The 19,746-nt window shown below is 40.6% G+C and overlaps 1 protein-coding gene across 5 annotated transcripts in view; it reads right to left on the bottom strand.

Moving 5' to 3' along the window:
* Positions 1 to 1,278: 1,278 nt before the first annotated feature.
* The window catches only part of LOC112830847 (cytochrome P450 2C21), a 41,949-nt gene continuing 23,481 nt past the window's right edge, over positions 1,279 to 19,746 (bottom strand). For 2 of the 5 annotated variants that reach the window (XM_025881014.2, XM_025881015.2), the window contains 5 exons: positions 19,264 to 19,440; positions 18,222 to 18,363; positions 14,987 to 15,174; positions 9,213 to 9,354; positions 1,283 to 2,046 (listed from right to left, as the gene is read on the bottom strand). In XM_025881014.2, the coding sequence (XP_025736799.1) occupies positions 1,865 to 2,046; positions 9,213 to 9,354; positions 14,987 to 15,174; positions 18,222 to 18,363; positions 19,264 to 19,440 (831 nt within the window). In that variant the 3' untranslated portion in view covers positions 1,283 to 1,864. Of the gene's footprint in view, positions 2,047 to 9,212; positions 9,355 to 10,203; positions 10,364 to 14,986; positions 15,175 to 18,221; positions 18,364 to 19,263; positions 19,441 to 19,746 lie in introns of those variants that run through there. The other 3 variants (XM_073904419.1, XM_025881013.2, XR_012381705.1) reach the window with 3 other exon arrangements.

Here is a 19,746-nt window from a genome sequence, read left to right as displayed (position 1 = left end):
GGTATTAACTCTTCTTAAATGTTTGGTAGAATTCACCCAGTGAAGCCATTTGGTCCTGGACTTTTTATTGGGTTTTTTGATTACTGATTCAATTTCCTAGAAGTCAGCAGGTTCAGCTTCAGGGTTAGTCTTGATCCTTGGGTGATCTTCATCAAGGCCTTCAGACTTCAAGTCAAGTTGAGGTGTTTACTTGGTCCTTTCTACTTGGCCAGCTCTGAACTCACTTTTCTTCTTCTAGCCCAGAGAATTTGTAAAAATTCTTTTCAGATTCTAAGGCTCCTAATTGATATTTTATAGTTAGCCTTTCAGCCTCTCAGCACCTGATTTCAAATCAGCAATCACCTCAAGGGTAAAATCACACAAATATCAGGCTTCCCAATATGGATTTCCCAAGCCCTCTGTTACTTGTCCCAACAAATCCTTGCAGCTTTCATCGCCTTCCATGGTGACAAATATATATATACGTGTGTGTACATGTGTGTGTTTGTGTGCATGATAAATCAGAGACAGACATAGGTATAGATGTTATTTCTGGAAAGTTCTGGTCATTGCAATGAAATGTTTACAGATGACATGATTTCTTACTTGAAAATCTATGAATTTTTAGCTAGAAATTACTAAATCTATCAAAGAATTCAATCCTCAGTATACACAAGTGTTTGGTCAAATAGCCTTTTTTTTACACTCATGATAGAAAAGTAAACAGATACATAATTTTTGTGTGTGTTATGCTTCAGTATCTATGAAAAATAAAAGTGCACATATATGTGCAGCCACTTCACATCTATTCCTAAGAATGAAAGATATATGCATATAGTAGGATTTTTATATTAACAAAAGTTCAAAAATCATCTAGATATCCTTGAATAAGGAGACATGTGACAGGATATTATATTTATACTACTTGTAAAAATATCTATAATGTTATTATATAAATGTCACTACCAAATCATAGGTATATTATACAGAAATATGTATATATACATACATAAAACATTTCTGTACATGTATATTCGAATATAACCATATATACATATTATCTTTCCCTCGTCTTTGCCTTCTTTGTGTATGTGTGTGTCTCCAATTGTGTGTTTAACCAGCAGGGGAAAACAGGAAGAGCATCCTTGGAGAGACCAACAAATTCGTATTTTATCTGTTATTGCTTCTGGCTGAAATGACCATCCCGTTTTCTTCCTGCATGTACATATTTGTACATACATACCTACACAAACATGTACCCCACCCATTTTTTAATAATCATAGGGATAAAAACAAAAATACACATGCCAAACTGTCAGGAGATAGGGATAAGAAATGAGTGAATATCATATATTTAAAAAAATTTTTTTAACTCATGGGATAATTTTTTTTTTAAAGATTTTATTTATTTGAGAGAGCAATGAGATAGAGCACAAGGGGGGGAGGGTCAGAGGGAGAAGCAGACTCCCCACTGAGCAGGGAGCCCGATGCGGGACTCGATCCTGGGACTCCAGGATCATGACCTGAGCCAAAGGCAGTCGCTTAACCAACTGAGCCACCCAGGTGCCCCGATAATTTGTAATTTTTAATAGAAGAAAATATATTAATAAGGTGCCTTGCATTGGTACACACTGCAGATGAGCTATAGCACCATCTCACAATTGGACTCCACAAAGAATTGGAAAGTACCAGTGAGTTTTGTTTCATATGGGTAAATCTGAACTGAATCTTAAAAGATGAGGGCAATGAGAAGAGACAGGGTCAGGAATGTCCTCCCTGACGTGAAAGGAGAGGTGGACAGTGGCTAACACAGAGGCCAGAAAGCATCTGGCATATTCAGCTGAGGCCAGAGTATGGCTCTGCAACCTGGCAGCCTGGCCTTTCTTCAGACTGGAACGAAACAGAGCTTGAAGAAGGGTGGTACAGTGCCCAACCCACTGACCACTGGGGTGGTGTCAATGTCCTTTGGATCAACCAGAGGCTTCAAGGTGAAATGCTGTAAAATGTTGGTCAGTAGTAAAAAGAGTTCCATGCGGGCCAGGCCTTCTCCAACACAAGCTCTCTTTCCTAAAAACGACACATAAATTCAATATTCATTTAATTCTGTTTCTGAGCTGGCACACAGGGAGGCTTCAATAAATATGGATTGAGAAAATATATTAATAGACTAACCCACAGCTTCTTTTATCTACACTGAAATGTGGTTTCCTTCATTTCCTCAGCACGTATTTTTGTGTGCATGAGTAGGGGCAAGGGCACCTTGCCCCAGGATGGGCCACTTTGGCATAAAGATTATTTTGAATTAAAAGCAACCAAAACCCAGCAGATTCAAGGAAACCTCCCTACCTCTCCTTCAACTGCCGGCCTGTACCAGGAAAAGAGCAATTAACAAGATTCTTCCTTATCTATGAAACTTCTCGTCACAACAGGGCAACCTGTGTTTTTGAAACATCTCCTCTCACCTTCCTGCTAATGGTCTACCTCCCCCTTTGAATCCCCAGGCCCCTCCCCTTCTCCTTAGCTCAGGATGTGGTAGAAGTCTATGTTGCCTGGCTTTGTAATTTCATATGTTTGTGGATTCCCCATACCTGTGAAACTAAATTTGATTTTCTCCTCTTAATCTGTCCCATGTCAATTTGATTTTTAGTCCAGCTGGGAAGGACCCTGAAAGGCAGAGAAAAATTCCTCTTCCTGGACAGCTGGCCTAATTGCCAGTATGCTTTAACACACTGGATACTGCTTGCCCCACACAAGGCTACAGCTGGAGAGCCTTGGGACATCTGACAGATAGCTGGCAGCAGGGAAGATTTCCTACCATGTCAGTCTCCTGGAATCTGAGGAGTCTGATGGAGCAAGAATGGTCAGAGTCCTTTTTCTCTCTGTCTAAATGTAGATTAGCAGGAGAAAATACTTGTGGAACTAGTTCCTTATGTTTAGCAACTCTTGGTAAATTTGGTAGAGTACGTTTTTGGGGGAAAGAGATCAGGTCTTTGTTTTCCTTTGTGTCTTTTTTTTAATTTTTTTTAAAGATTTTATTTATTTGTCAGATGGAGAGAGAGAGAGAGAGAGAACAAGCAGAGGGAGTGGCAGGCAGGGGGAGAAGCATACCCCAGCTGAGCAAGAAGCCCGACGTGGGACTCAATCCCAGGACCCTGGGATCATGACCTGAGCCAAAGGCAGAGGCTTAACCGACTGAGCCACCCAGGCGTCCCTCCTTTGTTTCTTTTACATCATCTGTCATAAAAAGGAATTACCATCGCGCAGAAAGCAGGCTTAGACCCTATAAGCCTGCTGTTTGAGTTAGTCCCACAGACTGGTGAGTTCATGGTTCTCATCAGACTGGCACCTGTTTAGATAAATTTTGCTGTAGGTTAAAGGCTGTTGCTAAGGGATAACTTGGAAATCAAACTCCAAAATTGGGCACGGGTGGAACACTTAAAAGCTATGAGAGCAAGGGCGCCTGGGTGGCTCAGATGGTTAAGCGTCTGCCTTCGGCTCAGGTCATGATCCCAGGGTCCTGGGATCGAGTCCCGCATCAGGCTCCCTGCTCCTTGGGAGCCTGCTTCTCCCTCTGCCTCTCTCTCTCTCTCTCTCCGTCTCTCATGAATAAATAAATAAATAAAAAGTTAAAAAAAAAAAAGCTATGAGAGCACTCACCACCTCTAGAAAGCTCCTGTGATAAGGTGGTCACAGAACAGGTTAGATGGACATTTGTTCACCTGCCAACCTCAAGAAAACTTCTGTGCAATGAGGTACACGGGGAAAAATAGCCAACATCTGCCTGTGGCACATCCCTCTCAGGTGTTCATGTGGCTCCAAGAAACCTAAGGTTTAGCCAAAGGAGAACCAGATAAGGTTTTTCCTTTTGTCTTGTACAATGTCCCAAGAGCTTGGCTTTGTGACCAGTGAGAATATTCTCTTTGGTCCACCATCTGGAGGATGCATTTACCAGGCTGCACCTTGGAAGCCAGTCAAAAAGACTGGGGATCTGAGTCTGTCTCTCTGGCCATACCAACTCTCAAGGGTGTTTGTCATGAGAAATCCCAGCCCATGGGAACCTTTATATTGTCAACCTTTGTTTGTTAGTGCTGGATAGACCCATTATAGGAGCACATGCCCAGTGTCACAGATTATTGAGTCTGTGACTAGAGGCATCTCATGATTTCACTGGAGACCTGCAATGAAGGCCTCTGCCTTCTTAGACTAATTATGGGAATCAACTTTTGGACATGAGGGCTGCATCATCTATGCCCTCTCTCTGGATGCCTAAGGCATTAAAAGGCTTACTAGAGTTACTCATAACAGATCCTACTCATCAATGGCCTGATGATGTATCCTTTAAGTTGGCTAATTTTGAAAAAAGAAGAAAAACTTTATTTTAAAAAAAGATTTTATTATTTGAGAGAGAGAGAGCATGAGCTGTCAGGAGGGGCAGAGGGAGTGAGGGAGGGAGAAGCAGACTCCCCACTGAGCAGGGATCCCAATACAGGGCTCAATCCCAGGACCCTGAGATCGTGACCTGCCGATGGCAGACGCTTAACCAACTGAGCCAACCAGGCGTCCCAAAGAAAAATGTTCTTGTTAGAGAGCTCTCAATTGTTCTAGCTTAATTACTAGCCTAAGGGACTCCCTTGACAAGATGAAAGAACAGAAATTAGAAATAAATGTGCACATCCAACATAAATTTCCCCTAAACTCCAGCCTCATCTGCTCATCTGCCTATTTTAACTTCCCTTTCCCTTTAGGATTTACATAGAGCACTCCAGCCTCATCTCTAGATTCAAAATATACAGCTTGCTCATGTAAATGCTGAACACCAGGAAATGAATTTAACAAAAGCAGTAAGGCTCACTTTGCTCCTACCTTCCAGGGCTCTGTAATCAGGCTCTGCCAGCTTTGGGCATGGCACTTGGTTGGTGTGTATTCTAGGCCGACACTGCAAAGGAAATTTGTGTCCCCTGGACAGCAGCAGACCTTTTAAATTATAAAGCCCTTTAAACCTCTACTTTCAAAGGATTCTACCAAATTCAGAGATAAATTTAAAAGATTAATCACTAGTCACAACCCCCGTTCAGAGAGGAAACATGACCAAAACTTCTCCCAGGCCCACCTATAAATGATCAGGGAAAGGCCAATATTCAGGGGCTAACAGAAGCCCAGATTAAATTATGTACCCAGATAGAAGGCTTTTGTTAAAATGCTTTATACAGACTTTACAAAGGCAGGAATCTTTTGATCCCCACTTTAATTAAAAATCTCCCTGATATAAAAAATCAAGTTTAGTTAAAAAGGTGGGCCAGTCCCTTGATATTCAGGCTGTAATCCAGTTCTCTGGGGGAACTGTTTCTAAACAACTGTCTTTGCCTTCCAAAGCCCTACCAAACCAGAAATCCAGCTCAAGAAACAAGTCCAAGCCCACCTCTCTTTACCCATCTCCAAACTTTGCCTATTCCTCTCAAAATGTTTATAGATACTATAAAAGATCAGGATTTGGAACAAAACTGTCCAGTAATTAAAAAAAAAAGGTAAATTTTAAATGGCAATTACCCTGAAACTTTAGAAATAAAAATATTTTTTACATTATTTCTCTGTCCCTTGAAATTATAAATCTTTCTTTTTTTTTTTTTTAAGAGGGTTGGGGGAGGGCAGGAGCAAAGGGAGAGAGAGAGAGAGAATCTTAAGTAGGTTCCACTCCCAATGCAGAGCCCAACCTCACGACTCTCAGATCATGACCTGAGCCAAAATTAAGAGCAGGACACCAACTGAACCACCCAGGTGCCCCCTGAAATTATAAATCTAATGTCTTTGAACATAGCCCACAGTCACCCAAGACTGAAAAAAATACAAGAGGGGGAGTGGTGTGGGAAGAGGCCTTTTCAAAGTACAAACTGCTTAAATCCCTCTTATGTCCAGACTTGGAAAAAACTTGGAGCTTTCTCTGTGCCTTTGGGATATAAATTTTCTACCCTATCATCTCTAGGATATAAGAGCCATTCTTTTAGATACAAGCTTTAGGGGAAAGTTTTTCATTAAAAAAAGTAAAAGAGGGAGGTACTTGAGAATTGGGGCTAGAACGTCCTCACCACAAATATTAGTAAAAACAAAAGCTATAAGAATATCTCTATCTTGCTTGTATGTGTCCCATGTTGCAAACGTGAGGTATTTTCTCTACTTCCAGGTGGTATTGCCAAAATTAATTGGTAAAAGAGCTCCGTTTAGTTGAAGGCAAGCACTCATAAGAATTGGGCATTCTAAAACTCAGAAAGATGGGCGCCGGGGTGGCTCAGTCGGTTAAGCGTCTGCCTTCGGCTCAGGTCATGATCCCAGGGTCCTGGGATCTAGCCCTGAGTTGGGCTCCCTGCTCAGCGGGAGAGTCTGCTTCTCCCCTTCTCTCTGCCCCTCAACACAGTCATGCTCTCTCTTGTTCTCTCTCAAATAAATAAATAAATCTTTAAAAAAAGAAAAAATTCTTAAATCTCAGAAAGAAACTAACCTAAATGTTTTTCAAGTTTATGTGATCAGGGAAGATACTCAGTATTAAAGCTAATTTAAGGTTGTTGGTTTAATTAAAATAGCCATATCTTTAGAGTTATCAGGATTAAATATAAAACTTGTAGTCTGCCTGTATTTACCGGAAGTCAAATAAGTTCATGGTATCTCTTACAAACTTTTTCAGAAAACAAAACAAAACAAAACTTAAAATGATGACTGACTTTGTCTAATGCCTCATAAAATTTTGTGCATAGACTGAACTGTTCAGAACAAGTAAATTAAGTAAAGGTAAATAATAATAAAGGTTTGCCTACATACCTTTTTATCTTATTTTTAAAAAAGATTTTATTTATTACTTTAGAGAGAGAGAGTGTTTACAAGCGGGGAGGGAGAGGGAGAAAGAATCTGAAGGAGACCCTACACTAAGTTTGGAGCCCAATGAGGGGCTCTATCCCACGACTGTGAGGATCATGTGTAGGTAAAGTTTTACTTTATTTTTTTTTTAAGATTTTATTTATTTATTTGACAGGGAGAGACAGCAAGAGAGGGAACACAAGCAGGTGGAGTGGGAGAGGGAGAAATAGGCTTCCCGCGGAGCAGGGAGCCCGATGTGGTGTTCGATCCCAGGACCCCGGGATCATGACATGAACGGAAGCAGAGGCCTAACAACTGAGCCACCCAGGTGCCCCGTAGGTACATGACATGAACAGAAGCAGAGGCCTAACGACTGAGCCACCCAGGTGCCCCGTAGGTAAACTTTTAAAGAGCTACCAAAATCTTTGGTAACCTGCATTTTTAAAGTTTTGCTAAGTTAAATGTTAAGCTAAATTCATTGAATATCTAGATCATTTCCAAATGAGATAAAATAATGAAACATTAAGTAGCAAATATAGGTTTCTCTCCTTTTGTCTTATTACAGAGAAACAAAAGATAAATTTGGGTCTGTTAGTAAACCTAGTTTGTGCCTTACTGAAAGACTGTACTGTGAAGAAACACATGTTTCTAAGTTGTACAATCTAAAGAACACTGGTGTAATAGTTCACTGCAAAAAGTGAGATGCCTCCAGTCACAGACCTGCTACTCTGTGACACTGGGCAGCACTCCTGGAGTGGGGCTTCCCGGCACCCACAAGAAAGGAAGGCTGACATGACAAAGGTTCCGGTGGGCTGGACCTCTCACGACAAACAAGCTTGAGAGCTGGTGTGGCCAGACAGAGAGAGAGACTTGGAGCCCCACTGTATTTGGCCACCAAGGTACACCCTGGTAAGTGCATCCTCCAGATGGTGGAGACCAAAGAGAATATTCTCACTGGTCATAGAGCCAAAGTCTTAGCCCATAGAACAATACGAAAGGAAAAATCTTATCTTGTATATGCACATTAAGAGCTTTAATTAAGCCTTGGGTCACTTGGAGCCACACACACCCGAGGGCTGGGCCACAGGCTTGGAGATAATATGTTGTGTTCCGATGTGCCTCACTGCACACAAGTTTTCTTGAGGCTGGCAGGTGACCTGCCAATCCAACCTGTTCTCTGACCAACTTATCCTATCATAGGAGCCTTCTGGAGGTGGTGAGTGCTCTAAGTTTTTATTTTTTAAGCAATCGCCACACCCAACATGGGGCTCAGACCCACAACCCCGAGATCAAGAGTCGCATGTTCCACTGACTGAACCAGTCAGGTGCCCTAGCTCTAACAGCTTTTAAGTGTTCTACCAGTGTCTGCCAATTTCGCCATTTTGGCTTCCAAGATGTCCTTAAGCAACAGCCTTTCCCTCATATGCCCATTAACCTATAGCAAAGTTCATATGACAAATGACATAAAAGACACAAAGGCAAACAAAGACCATCTCTGGGAGGAAAAAGATCAGCAGCAAAGAGGACCCTACCGAATTTACCAAGAGGCACGAAGCCCAAGGAACTAGTTCCACAAGTATTTTCTCCTGCTAATCTAAATTCAGACAGAGAGAAAAAGGACTGTCGCCATTCCCGCTCCATCAGACTCTGCAGACAGAAATTCTGAGAGACTGACGGTAGGAAATCTTACCATGTGTCAGCTGTCAGATATCCTACAGATCTCTCAGCTACAGCAGCTTGTGGGGCGAGCAGGGTCCAGCGAGCTCAGGTGTCCAGCGGACACACCTTGCCGGGGAGCAAGAATTTCCTGTCCCTTTCAAGGTCCTTGTAGCTGGACTAAGACTCAAATTGACACCAGACAAATTAGCAGAAGGAAATCCAATTTAATTTCCTATGTACAGAGAATCCACACAACCTAGAAATTCCAAAGACAGTCAGGCAAAATGAGGTATATACGTCATCCCGAACTAAGGGGGTAGGAAAAAAAGATTACACATTAGCCACAAGCCTACTAACTAATCACTGATCCCCCAAAGGACTGGTAATTTTAAATGTTATCTAGATTCCAGTCATTCTGGAATGACTTGTTGAGTATGCCACCTGTTTCTTCCCAGGACCCTGACAAATTGAAGGAAGATACTCAACATTCCCTTACCCTCTATCTATCTACTCTACCTTCTGCCCCTTCTTTGGAATCTCAGTGGTGGGTTCTGGGGCCAATCTTGGCAAGGGAAGCCTCCGGTCAAATGAGAAAGAAGCTGGGCTTCGGGCATGATGCCTCTAGCCTCATACAAATGACAATCTGTTCAGCCCCGAGTAGCCTCCATGCAAAGCCCTTCCTCATCTCACTGACCCCTGGTGCAGAAATAACAATGAAGCTTGCTTGCCTGCTGAGAAGGCCATGAAGTAGTCACTCTTCTTAAAGTTGCCACTTTCATCCAGGAAGTGGCCAGGATCAAAGCAATCTGGGTTGGGAAACTCTTTGTCATCGTGCAGGACAGAAGTCAGAGATGTTACTATGGCTGTGCCCTGATACGAAGAAAAACAGATAAACTGGATTATAATGAAAGTCATGGAGCTTGAAATCCTTTTGTTTTATAGATGAGGAGACAGGCACAAAAAGAGCTTATTTACTCCATTTCACAGAACAAACGAATGACCGACCCTAACAGGTTATAAATCCTGTAACGCCAGTCCAAGGCACTGTTAACTGACTCCCAAGTCATTCTCTTCAATTGGTAGCCTGATACTAGCACTTGCTTTTCAGAAAATTAAGGGAACTCCCTGGAGTGTATTGTTCTTGACAAATAAATTGTGGTATTGTCTAAAAGAGCTGATGCCACTGAAAATCCAGCTCATTTTCTTTGGAACCGAGTATGAGGTCTTCAAAGTTCTACTTGAGTGGCCGTATTTTTGAAAACCCTTCACCTTCCCATCAGGATGACAAACAGGGGCGCCTGGCTGGCTCAATCAATAGAGCATGTGAGTTTTGGTCTCGCGGTCATGGGTCCACACTGGGTGTAGAGCTACTTTAAAAAAAATTTTTTTTAAAAAGATGAGAACAGGATAAGTATTCCCTCCTCCTGTTGTGCTCTTTCAATTGAATTGTTGTGCATTCTTGTGGAAATGAGAGAACATTTCTGATTTCTAGTAGGGTTTTCTGAAACTCACGGATACAGTGTAACATAATGATTTGGAGTTTAGTTTTCAAAATCAATCAAATCTTTCTATTAAATTATGCCCTGTGATGATAGATTATTTGTTTAACATTTCCATGACTCATTTTCATTACTAGTAAAATGTAAAGGATACATCTGCACTAGTTCATTGCAGATGTAAAATAAGATAACATACGAAATACTTTTGCACGAAGATTACCACATGCTAGGGCCACCTGGGTGGCTCAGTCGGTTGGTGATCTGATCTGGATTTTGACTCATGATCTCAGCGTCCTGAGATTAAGCCCTGCCCTGGGCTCCATGCTCAGCGTGGAGTCGGCTTGAGATTCTCTCTTTCCCTCTCCTTCTCCTTGCATGCTCTAAATAAATAAATAAATAAATAAATAAATTCCTTTAAAACATTCTCTATCCCACTCTGCCCATCTCCCCTGCTCACATGCTCTCTCTCTCTCAAAAAAACAAAACCAAAAATAATTACCACACAAAAATGCTCCAAAAAGAGAAATTTTTTACTGTTATGATAATGACTTCATTCACAATCTTGGGCTCTTAATAGAGGTCATATATTTATTACATAGCAGAGAAAAAATTCAGATCTAAATCTGTCTGGATGCTTTCTCGTGTACTGTCTGGCCTTTCCAAATACATGATGTAGTTCTCACTGCAGAAAGGTCACTTTCTTCCTAGAGTTCAGGGACGTGAAGGCCAAGCAAAGTGCTACTCTTTTTGAGCTAAGAAGACAGAGGTAAAAAAAAAAAAATTGGCATCTCGAATTCATGAGGAAGGATACCAGGAGGATTCTATAAATAGAGAGGATCTCAAAAGTATACAAAACTATTCTCTAGAAGTCCGTGGTTAGGGGTTGGGTGACACACATACAGGAGGAAACTCAATGGAACCTATCAGAGTATGACTGCTCGAGAATTGAAGGTGGGTATCAGATGATAAGTGATAGAGGAGTTGAGGTTCCAATCCAGCTAGGGTGGAGAGAACTTTCTTGGCACCTCAGATTTTTTCGTGGTGAGCCCCAAACTTGTAAATTGTTGGATTAAGGAACACACACTGGACTAAGGGCCATGCACAAAGACTAAATTCAAAAGTGAAACTAATTCACAATGAAAGAACTATAGGAAGTCCAACAGACTGAAAAGCATCTGTCAGTAATTTAGCTACCTGCCAAAATAAAAGTCAATGCCCTGTAGGGGAAGTCAGCATCATCAGACTCCCCACAAGGCATCATTCAAAATGTTCAGCGTATAATAAATTATTTTTTTAAGTAGGCTCCACCCCCAGTGTGGGGTTTGATTCACAACCCTAAAATCAAGAGTCGTACACTCCACTGACTAAGCAAGCTAGGCAGCCCAAGCACGTGATTTTTAAACATGTGAAAAAGCAGACCCCATAGTATCCTAAATGTTAGAATTATCACATAAGAACTTCAAAGCATATGAGTGTATGAGTCTGTGTATTTAAGAGATACAGAACAGTCCATCCAAAAGCAACAGAGTACACATTCTTCTCAAGCACACGTGGACTATTTCTCAGGATGGATAATACATTAAGGCACAAAATAAGCATTAAAAAATTACAGAAGATTAAAATCAGATGGACCTGGGGCACCATGCTGGATCAGTTGGCAGAGCATGTGACTTTTGATCTTGGGGTTGTGAGTTCAAGCTCCATGCTGGGTGTCAAAATTACTTAAAAATAAAATCTTAAAAAAAATCGTATCAAGCATATTTCCTGATCACAGTGGTATGAATCTAGAAAAACAAAACTGAAAAATTCACAGGTATGTGGAGTTTAAAAAACATGCTACTGAACAACCAATGAGTCAAAGAAGAAATCAAAAAAGAAAAAATACCTTGAGAGAAATGAAAATGGAAACATAACATACCAACACTTATGGGATGCAGGAAAAGCGGTTCAAAGAGGAAAGTTAGAACAATAAATGCCTAGATGAAGAAATAAAAAATCTCAAACAACCTAACTTTATGCCTCAAGGAACTAGAAAAAGAACAAATGAAGCCCAAAGTTAGGACAAGTAGGGAAATAACAAATACCATGGTCAAAATAAATGAAACAGAAACTAAAAAGACAACAGAAAAGGTCAATGAGGGGCGCCTGGGTGGCTCAATTGTTAAGGGTCTGCCTTCAGCTCGTCGTGATCCCAGGGTCCTGGGATGGAGCCCCACACTGGGCTCCCTGCTCCGCGGGAAGCCTGCTTCTCCCTCTCCCACTCCCCCTGCTTGCATTCCCTCTCTCACTGTGTCTCTCTGTCAAATAAATAAATAAAATCTTAAAAAAAAAAAAAAAGAAAAGGTCAATAAAACTAAGCTTGTTTGTTGAAAAGAAAGATAAGCAAAATGGATAAACCTTTAGCAAGACTCACCAAGAAAAAAGACAGGACTCAAAATCAGAAATGAAGTAGACATTACAAGTGATACCACAGAAATACAAGAGATCATCAGAGATCATAATGGACAATTATACACCAAAAAATTGGACAACCTATGGGGCCCCTGGGTGGCTCAGTTGGTTAAGCATCTGCCTTTGGCTCAGGTCATGATCTCACGGTCCTGGGATCGAGCCCCATGTCGGGCTCCCTGCTCAGTGGGGAGCCTGCTTCTCTCTCTCACTCTCCCCCTGTGCACTGGTGCTCTCTCTCTCAAAATAATAAAATTTTTAAATAAAATTGGACAACCTAGAAGATATGGTTAAATTCCTAAAAACATACAACATACAAAGACTCAATCATGAAGAAATAGAAAATGTGAAGAGACCAATTACTCAGATTGAATCACTAATTAAAACTCTCTCAGGGCGCCTGGGTGGCTTAGTCAGTTAAGCACCTGCCTTCAGCTCAGGTAATGATCCCAGGGTCCTGGGATCGAGCCCCACATCACGCTCCCTGCGCAGCAGAGAGTCTGCTTATCCCTCTCCCTCTGCCTCTTCTCCTGCTGGTTGCTCTCTCTCTCAAGTATATAAATAAAAATCTTATAAATAAATAAATAAATAAATAAATAAATAAATAAATAACCTCTCTCAAAAGACAATATTCCTGGACATATGGCTTCCCTGGTGAATTCTATCAAACATTTAAAGAGGAACGAATACCAATCCTTCTCAACTATAAAATAGAAGAGGAGGGAACACTTCCAAATTCATTTTGCGAGGGCAGCATAATCCTAATACTAAAACCACACAAGGACACCACAAGAAAAGAAACTTAAAGGCCAATATCTCTGATGGACAAAGGTGTACATATTTGCAACAAAATCTTCGCAAACTGAATCGAACAGTACAATAAAAGGATCATATACCATAATCAAGCGGGATTTATTCCAGGGATGCAAGGATGGTTCCACATCCCCAAATCATTGTGCTAGACATTAAAAAATGAAGGCTAAAAATCATATGATCATCTCAGTAGATGCAGAAAAGAGCATCTGGCAAAATCCAACATTCATTTATGATAAAAATGCTCAACAAAGTAGATATAGAGTAGATATAGAGATTATGTACCTTGACATAAAAAAGGCCATATATGATAAGTCCACAGCTAACATCATCCTCAGTGGGGAAAAGCTTCAGCTTTTCCTCTAGGATCAGGAGCAAAAGAAGGATGTCCACTCTCACCACTTTTATTCTACATGGTATTAGAAGTCCTAGTCCAAGCACTTGGCAAGAAAAAGAAATAAAAGGTACTCAAATAGGAAAAGCAGCAGAATTGTCACTATTTGAAGATGACATGATATTGTAGATTTTAAAAATCCCTAAAGACTCCACCCAAATTGTTAGAATAAGTGAATTCAGGATAAAAATGAATATATAAAAATCTGTTGCATTTCTACACATTAATTATAAACTATAAAAGAAATTAAGAAAACCATCCCATTCACATTGGTATAAAAAATTCTAGTAATAGATTTAACCAATGAGGTAAAAGATCAGTACACTGGAAACTATGACACTGATAAAAGAAATGGAAGAAGACACATAATAAATGGAAAGATATTTTGTGCCCACAGTTTGAGAAAATTAATATTGTTAAAATGTCTACACCATCCAAAGCCATCTATAGATTCAATGTAATCCCTATCAAGATTCCTATGGCATTTTCACAGAAATGAAACAAACCATCCTAAAATTTCTGTAGAATGACAAGGGATCCTAAATAGCCAAAGCAATCTTGAGAAAAAGCAAAGCTGGAGGCATCACACTTCCTGATTTCAAGCCGTATTACAAAGCAACAGTCATTAAAACAGCATGATATTGGTATAAAACAGACACATAAAATGAAACAGAGTAGAGAGCCCAGGAATAAACCCATGCATAGAAGGCCAATTACTTTCTAACAAAGGCACCAAGATATACAATCAAGAAAAGACAGTCTCTTCAATAAAGGGTGTTGGAAAAACCAGACCCTAACTTACAACAGCCACAAAAATGAACACAAAATGAATTAAATAATTGAACATAAGAACTAAAACCAAAAATCCCAGAAGAAAACATAGGCAGTAAGCGGTCTTGTCAATGAATACTGTGAAGAAAATCCTGTGGGAGTCTAAGCACTATGATTTATAAAATTGTATCAACAAAGTAAAAGGAAAGGAGCATGTGGTCAGAGGGTAAGATGCCTGGGCTATGAATGTGCCATATCTGTAGATGGTTAGGTAATCTATAATCCTACTGTTGTGATGCTTGATAACCTAGGATTCTTAAGGAGGGGGCACCTAGATGGCTCAGTCAGGTAAGCCTCCAACTCCTGATTTGGGCTCAGGTCATGATCTCAGGGTCATGAGATGGAGACCCTGGATGGGCTTGGGCTGGGCATGGAGCCTGCTTGAGATTCTCTATCCTTCTTCCTCGGCCCCTCCCCCCCCTTGCTTTCTCTCTCTCTCAAAACTAAAAATATATAAATAAAAATAAGAAGTAAAAGCAAAATTCTTAAGGAGTAGTAGAGATGAAATATCTCTCACCTTGGGAATAAGGTATTCTCTGAACTTAATATCCTGAGTCACTGCATGTGGGAGACTGTTGGGGATGAGGTTAATGTATCTCTGGATCTCGTGTACCACAGCATCTGTGTAGGGCATGCAGCTCCTGTCCTGCATGCAGGGGCTTCGATGTCTGCCAACCACATGGTGAATCTCTTCCTGGACTTTAGCTGGCAGGATAGGAATCAGAATTTACGTGAAATGGAAAGGTCTGACCTTTTTTGACCTTTGTTGTTGTTGAAAGATTTTATTTATTTATTCTAAAGCGAGAGAGTCGGAAGGGAGGGGCAGAGGGAGGAGGAAAGTACCTCAAGCCAACTCCGAATTGAGTGCAGAGCCTGGCGGGAGACCCAATCTCACGACCCCAAGATTATGACAAGAGCAGAAACCATGAGTAGGACGCTTAACTGACCGAGTCACCCAGGTGCCCCTTGATTTGATCTTAATCATGGTTCCATTGTGGAAGGAGATTGGGAGAGGGGGAAATCATATATGGCTACTACCACAGGGAAAGAAAAAAAAAAGAAATTTGTTTCTTAGTCAAATTGGTATCTCATTAGAGACTTAAATATATGTACATATAAAACATAATTGTACCATGAAATTCAACTTTGATTCTCTATTTTGAGTACTTTGTTTGATAAACTCAGGGATCTGGGGTCTTGAAAGCTCACCACAGACCATGCTGTTTGACCACTTTGTGTATGCCAGTTTTTGTTTTAAATATGTAAGTTCCGGGTGCCTGGGTGGCTCAGTCTGATAAATGTCTGCCTTGGACTCAGGTGATGATCCCGGAGTCTGGGGACTGAACCCCACATCGGGCTCCCTGCTTCTTCCTCTGCCCTTCACCCCCTCATGCTCTCTGTGTTGCTCTCTCTCTCAAACAAATAAATATTTTTTTAAGGTTTTATTTATTTGTAGGGAGAAAGAGAGCACAAGCAGGGGGAGCAGCAGGCAGAGGGAAAACAGGCTCTTCGCCCAGCAGGGAGCCGGACGCGGGACTCGATCCCAGGACTCTGGGATCATGACCCGATCCAAAGGCAGACGCTTAACCGACTGAGCCACCCAGGCCCCATAAATAAAATATTTTTAAAAAAATGTTAAGTTCCAGGGGTGCCTGGGTGGCTCAGTCGGTTAAGCATCTGCCTTCGGCTCAGGTCATGATCCCAGGGTCCTGGGATCGAGCCCCGCATCGGGCTCCCTGCTCGGCGGGAAGCCTGCTTCTCCCTCTCCCACTCCCCCAGCTTGTGTTCCCTCTCTCGCTGTGTCTCTCTCTGTCAAATAAATAAATAAAATCTTTAAAAGAAAAATGTTAAGTTCCAAGAGGGTAAGAACTACCCAGTGCAATAAATTCTTAATAAGTAGAACAACGGAATAAAATGTTTGACTCAGCACATAGGACCCAGAAGTTAACATTTATTTAGAATGCAAAACATGACAGGCATGCTGTACAATGTATTACATTACTTTATAATTCCTCAAAATAGTTCTATGTGTTGGGTATTATTTGTCTTAAAAACGAGAAAGCAGGTCCATAAAAGTAAGTATCTTTCTTAAGGACACCCAGGTGTTATGTGGTCCTTCTTATTCCCAAACCCGCAATCTTAGCAATTGAATAAGATCACTGAAAGTAATTTGTATTAGCAAATTATATTCGTCCTTTATTTGCAAAATGTATCCTGTAAAAAAATATGCAGTTTTAGTAGAACTATTCATTAGTTAAAACAAACATTTATTAACTTTCTCCTATGAGGGAAAGATTCTGTGAATGTTAGGAAGTATCATCTCTCCTAAACAGATGATGGACCAAGCAAGATATGCGGAGAGGTAGTCATGAGTCTGAGGTCACACAGCTACTTACTAGTAAAGTCAGAATCTGAAGCCACTGTAGTTTGTCTACTATAGCCAGTACCAGGTTGCTACTTTGGTCAAATGGTGTTGATCTACTACCTGAAGAATGTGTCTTTGGTAAGGGAGCATGTGATAACTCTGTGGTTTGATAGCTGTCAGGAAGACTTAGGAATTTTAGAGAAGTTTTAAACTTCACCTTTCCAGGTTGAGAAGCTGGATTTTTATCTAGAAGAGAGTGATTATGTAAAGTGGTTAGGAACTGACTTATAAAATCAGAATGCGTAGAGAATGGCCCAGTAAGGAATGAAAATGGGAAGAAAGAAAAGGAAAATATAAATGGATATGATGCAAGAAAAAATGAACATGGAAGCAATGGGGAACCAGGACACAAAAAGGACTTTTGCTATGTACACAAGATTTACAGGTCTGGAAAAAAATGTCATACAGTGTTTGTGGTCATAATCAACATAGGTCTAATAAGAGGGAAGTTATTTGGCTGAAAGAGTCTGTGTCGCGTGAAGGAGACACAGTGCCATTAGATCCCACAATGTGTGAGAGGAAAGGAATTCTGAAGCTGTGCTTCTAGATCCCACCATTTGGAAAGCACTTCTTATTTAGACTGGGAGGGGAGGAGGACCTTAAACAAAGAATAATCTAGTGCTGACATCATGGAGATAAGCTTCCTGAGATTTAATTGTATTAAAAGTGTCTCTATGTGCCAAAGCACAGAACATGACCTGGTAGTGAAGGAAATATCCCCTTGGATGAGCACTCAAGAAAAAAAGAGGAGGAAAAGTGGAAAGGCTGTATTTGCAAGAGAAATTATACTTGTGAGGAAGAATTTATATGCCCAAATGGGTATATTTGAAAAGAATGTATTTGTATGTAACCCTTTTTATTTAGGGATTGAGACTCTTTGATAAAGCAAGACTGTCATTTTTGTTGAATCGATCCTTACACTGCAAATGCATTTCAGTAGAAATTTCCTCTGACAAAAATATATTTATCTGGACATGGAAGGCATATCAAGTGATATCCTTTTAGAGAAAGCAGAAGGCCAATTCTTCTAGATCCTAAGACAACTCTGCTTATTATTGCATCTGTCCCAACGCAGATCAGGGACATTCCACCATAGCAGAGGAAACAGTGAGCTCTGCCCTTCAAATCTCTGCTGCTGTTTAAATATTTCATTATCTTTTTGTACTCTAAACTAATTTGTATCTAATTTATCCAATGACGGGAAGATGTACGAATGAAGGAAATTTTTTCTGTGCGCTGTCTGGGCAGGTGAAGGGTGGGATAGTTGTCAGTGTCACCAGCCAATTTCTACCTGGAATTGCACCCTGCCCAACACCTGTGACCATACCTGTGACCTCTGGGTACTTCAGCAGCATCAGGAGTCCATATCTCAGGGTGGTGCTTACTGTCTCTGTTCCTGCACCAAACACATCCCATATGGTAATGATCAAGTTGTCCATGGTAAATTCAGTCTGTTTATTGTGTTTTTCCTAGAAATGATGTGTTACAATTACTTGATAAATAAAAGAGCCTCAGAGGTAACTTAACTCAATATGACATTGTTATTTGGTGTAAGTGCTACAGCTGAAGGTCAAGTTAGATAGTTGTTAGGGTTCTGTCCAACAGTCAAAATATAATCAGAGTTATAAAGTTCCAACAGGTCCTTTCTGATTCTTCACTTTCTCATTCCCCTCAAGTCGATCAGTTTCTCTACCATTTCTTTGAAACAATTTTTATCAAGTCCTCACTGCTACTGTCAATTCTAGCATTTACTGCCTATTTTATAATGTCTAATTTTCTCATTCAAGCCTCCAGAACCACCCCCCACACACACAAAATGCATCACTATTCCCACGCATCAGTCATTACACCCAGTTCCTCAGTTACAATCAAGATTACCTCTCAGAAAATTCCACCCTCTTGATCACTTGCACTTCTCGTTCCCTGGGCCTACTTTGTTGTCTCTGTTCATCTAAGCTATAGTTTCTTCAAAATCTACCTCATCTGTGAAGATTTCCTAGTGCCTTTGCAGACAGATTCCTGTCTGTTCCTGTGTCCCCTCATTTTGTTACATCTTCCCATTGCTGAACTTTTTTGATGAAGGATGATCTGTTATCATTAATCTTGAATTTGTGTGTGTATTTCAATCTGCCCCCAAATAAAGAACCAGCTTTATTTAACATGATAAATGTAAAACCCGCAAAGTCATTTTCAGTGAGAATTTAGAAATATCTCAAGATACCCAATATGGTGTGCACAAATAAGAGGTTACACAAGCAATTAATACATCTTTCAGAAGGACCATTTGTTTTAATATCCCAGTTTCACTGGGAAGAACAAAGCTAATCCACGAATCACACCACCCACAAAGATAAAGGGTCACACTATACCTTTTCTATTTTGATCAGGAAGTAGTCAATAAAGTCCCGAGGGTTACTGAAGTCCAGGGATTCTTGGTGTTCTTTTATTTTTTCCATAAGAAACTTAAATTGGTTAGCAATGTTTTTAAATAACACATGATGACTTCCTGGAAGGTAGTGTATTAAAAGAGGGAAAGCATTGTAGAGCTGAAAGAGGAAAGAATCATTCATTAATTCACTCAGCAAAGTTTTATGGGCCCATGTTATGTATCAGACACTTAGTTATATTCTGAGTAGATAAAGGTGAGTAAGACACGCTTCGTGCACTAGAACACACTTGGAATTTGAAGGAGAGGGAACTGACAAGATGTCTGGAGTTACAGTATGCACAAGTCACAAAGCAATTTCAAAACCATTTAACTTTATTTCCTAGCCATAACTCTATGAAGGAATCCAGGAGCATACCATCTTTTCCCAAAGGAGAATATTGAGGTTCAGAAAGGTCAGTCAACC

The sequence above is a fragment of the Callorhinus ursinus genome, unplaced genomic scaffold (assembly GCF_003265705.2).
Source record: "Callorhinus ursinus isolate GAN/ISIS: 27379988/994484 unplaced genomic scaffold, GSC_fseal_2.0 scaffold20, whole genome shotgun sequence".
NCBI lineage: Eukaryota > Metazoa > Chordata > Mammalia > Carnivora > Otariidae > Callorhinus > Callorhinus ursinus.
The sequence above is the reverse complement of the archived record's forward strand: the minus strand, read 5'-3'. Positions and strand labels throughout refer to the sequence as shown.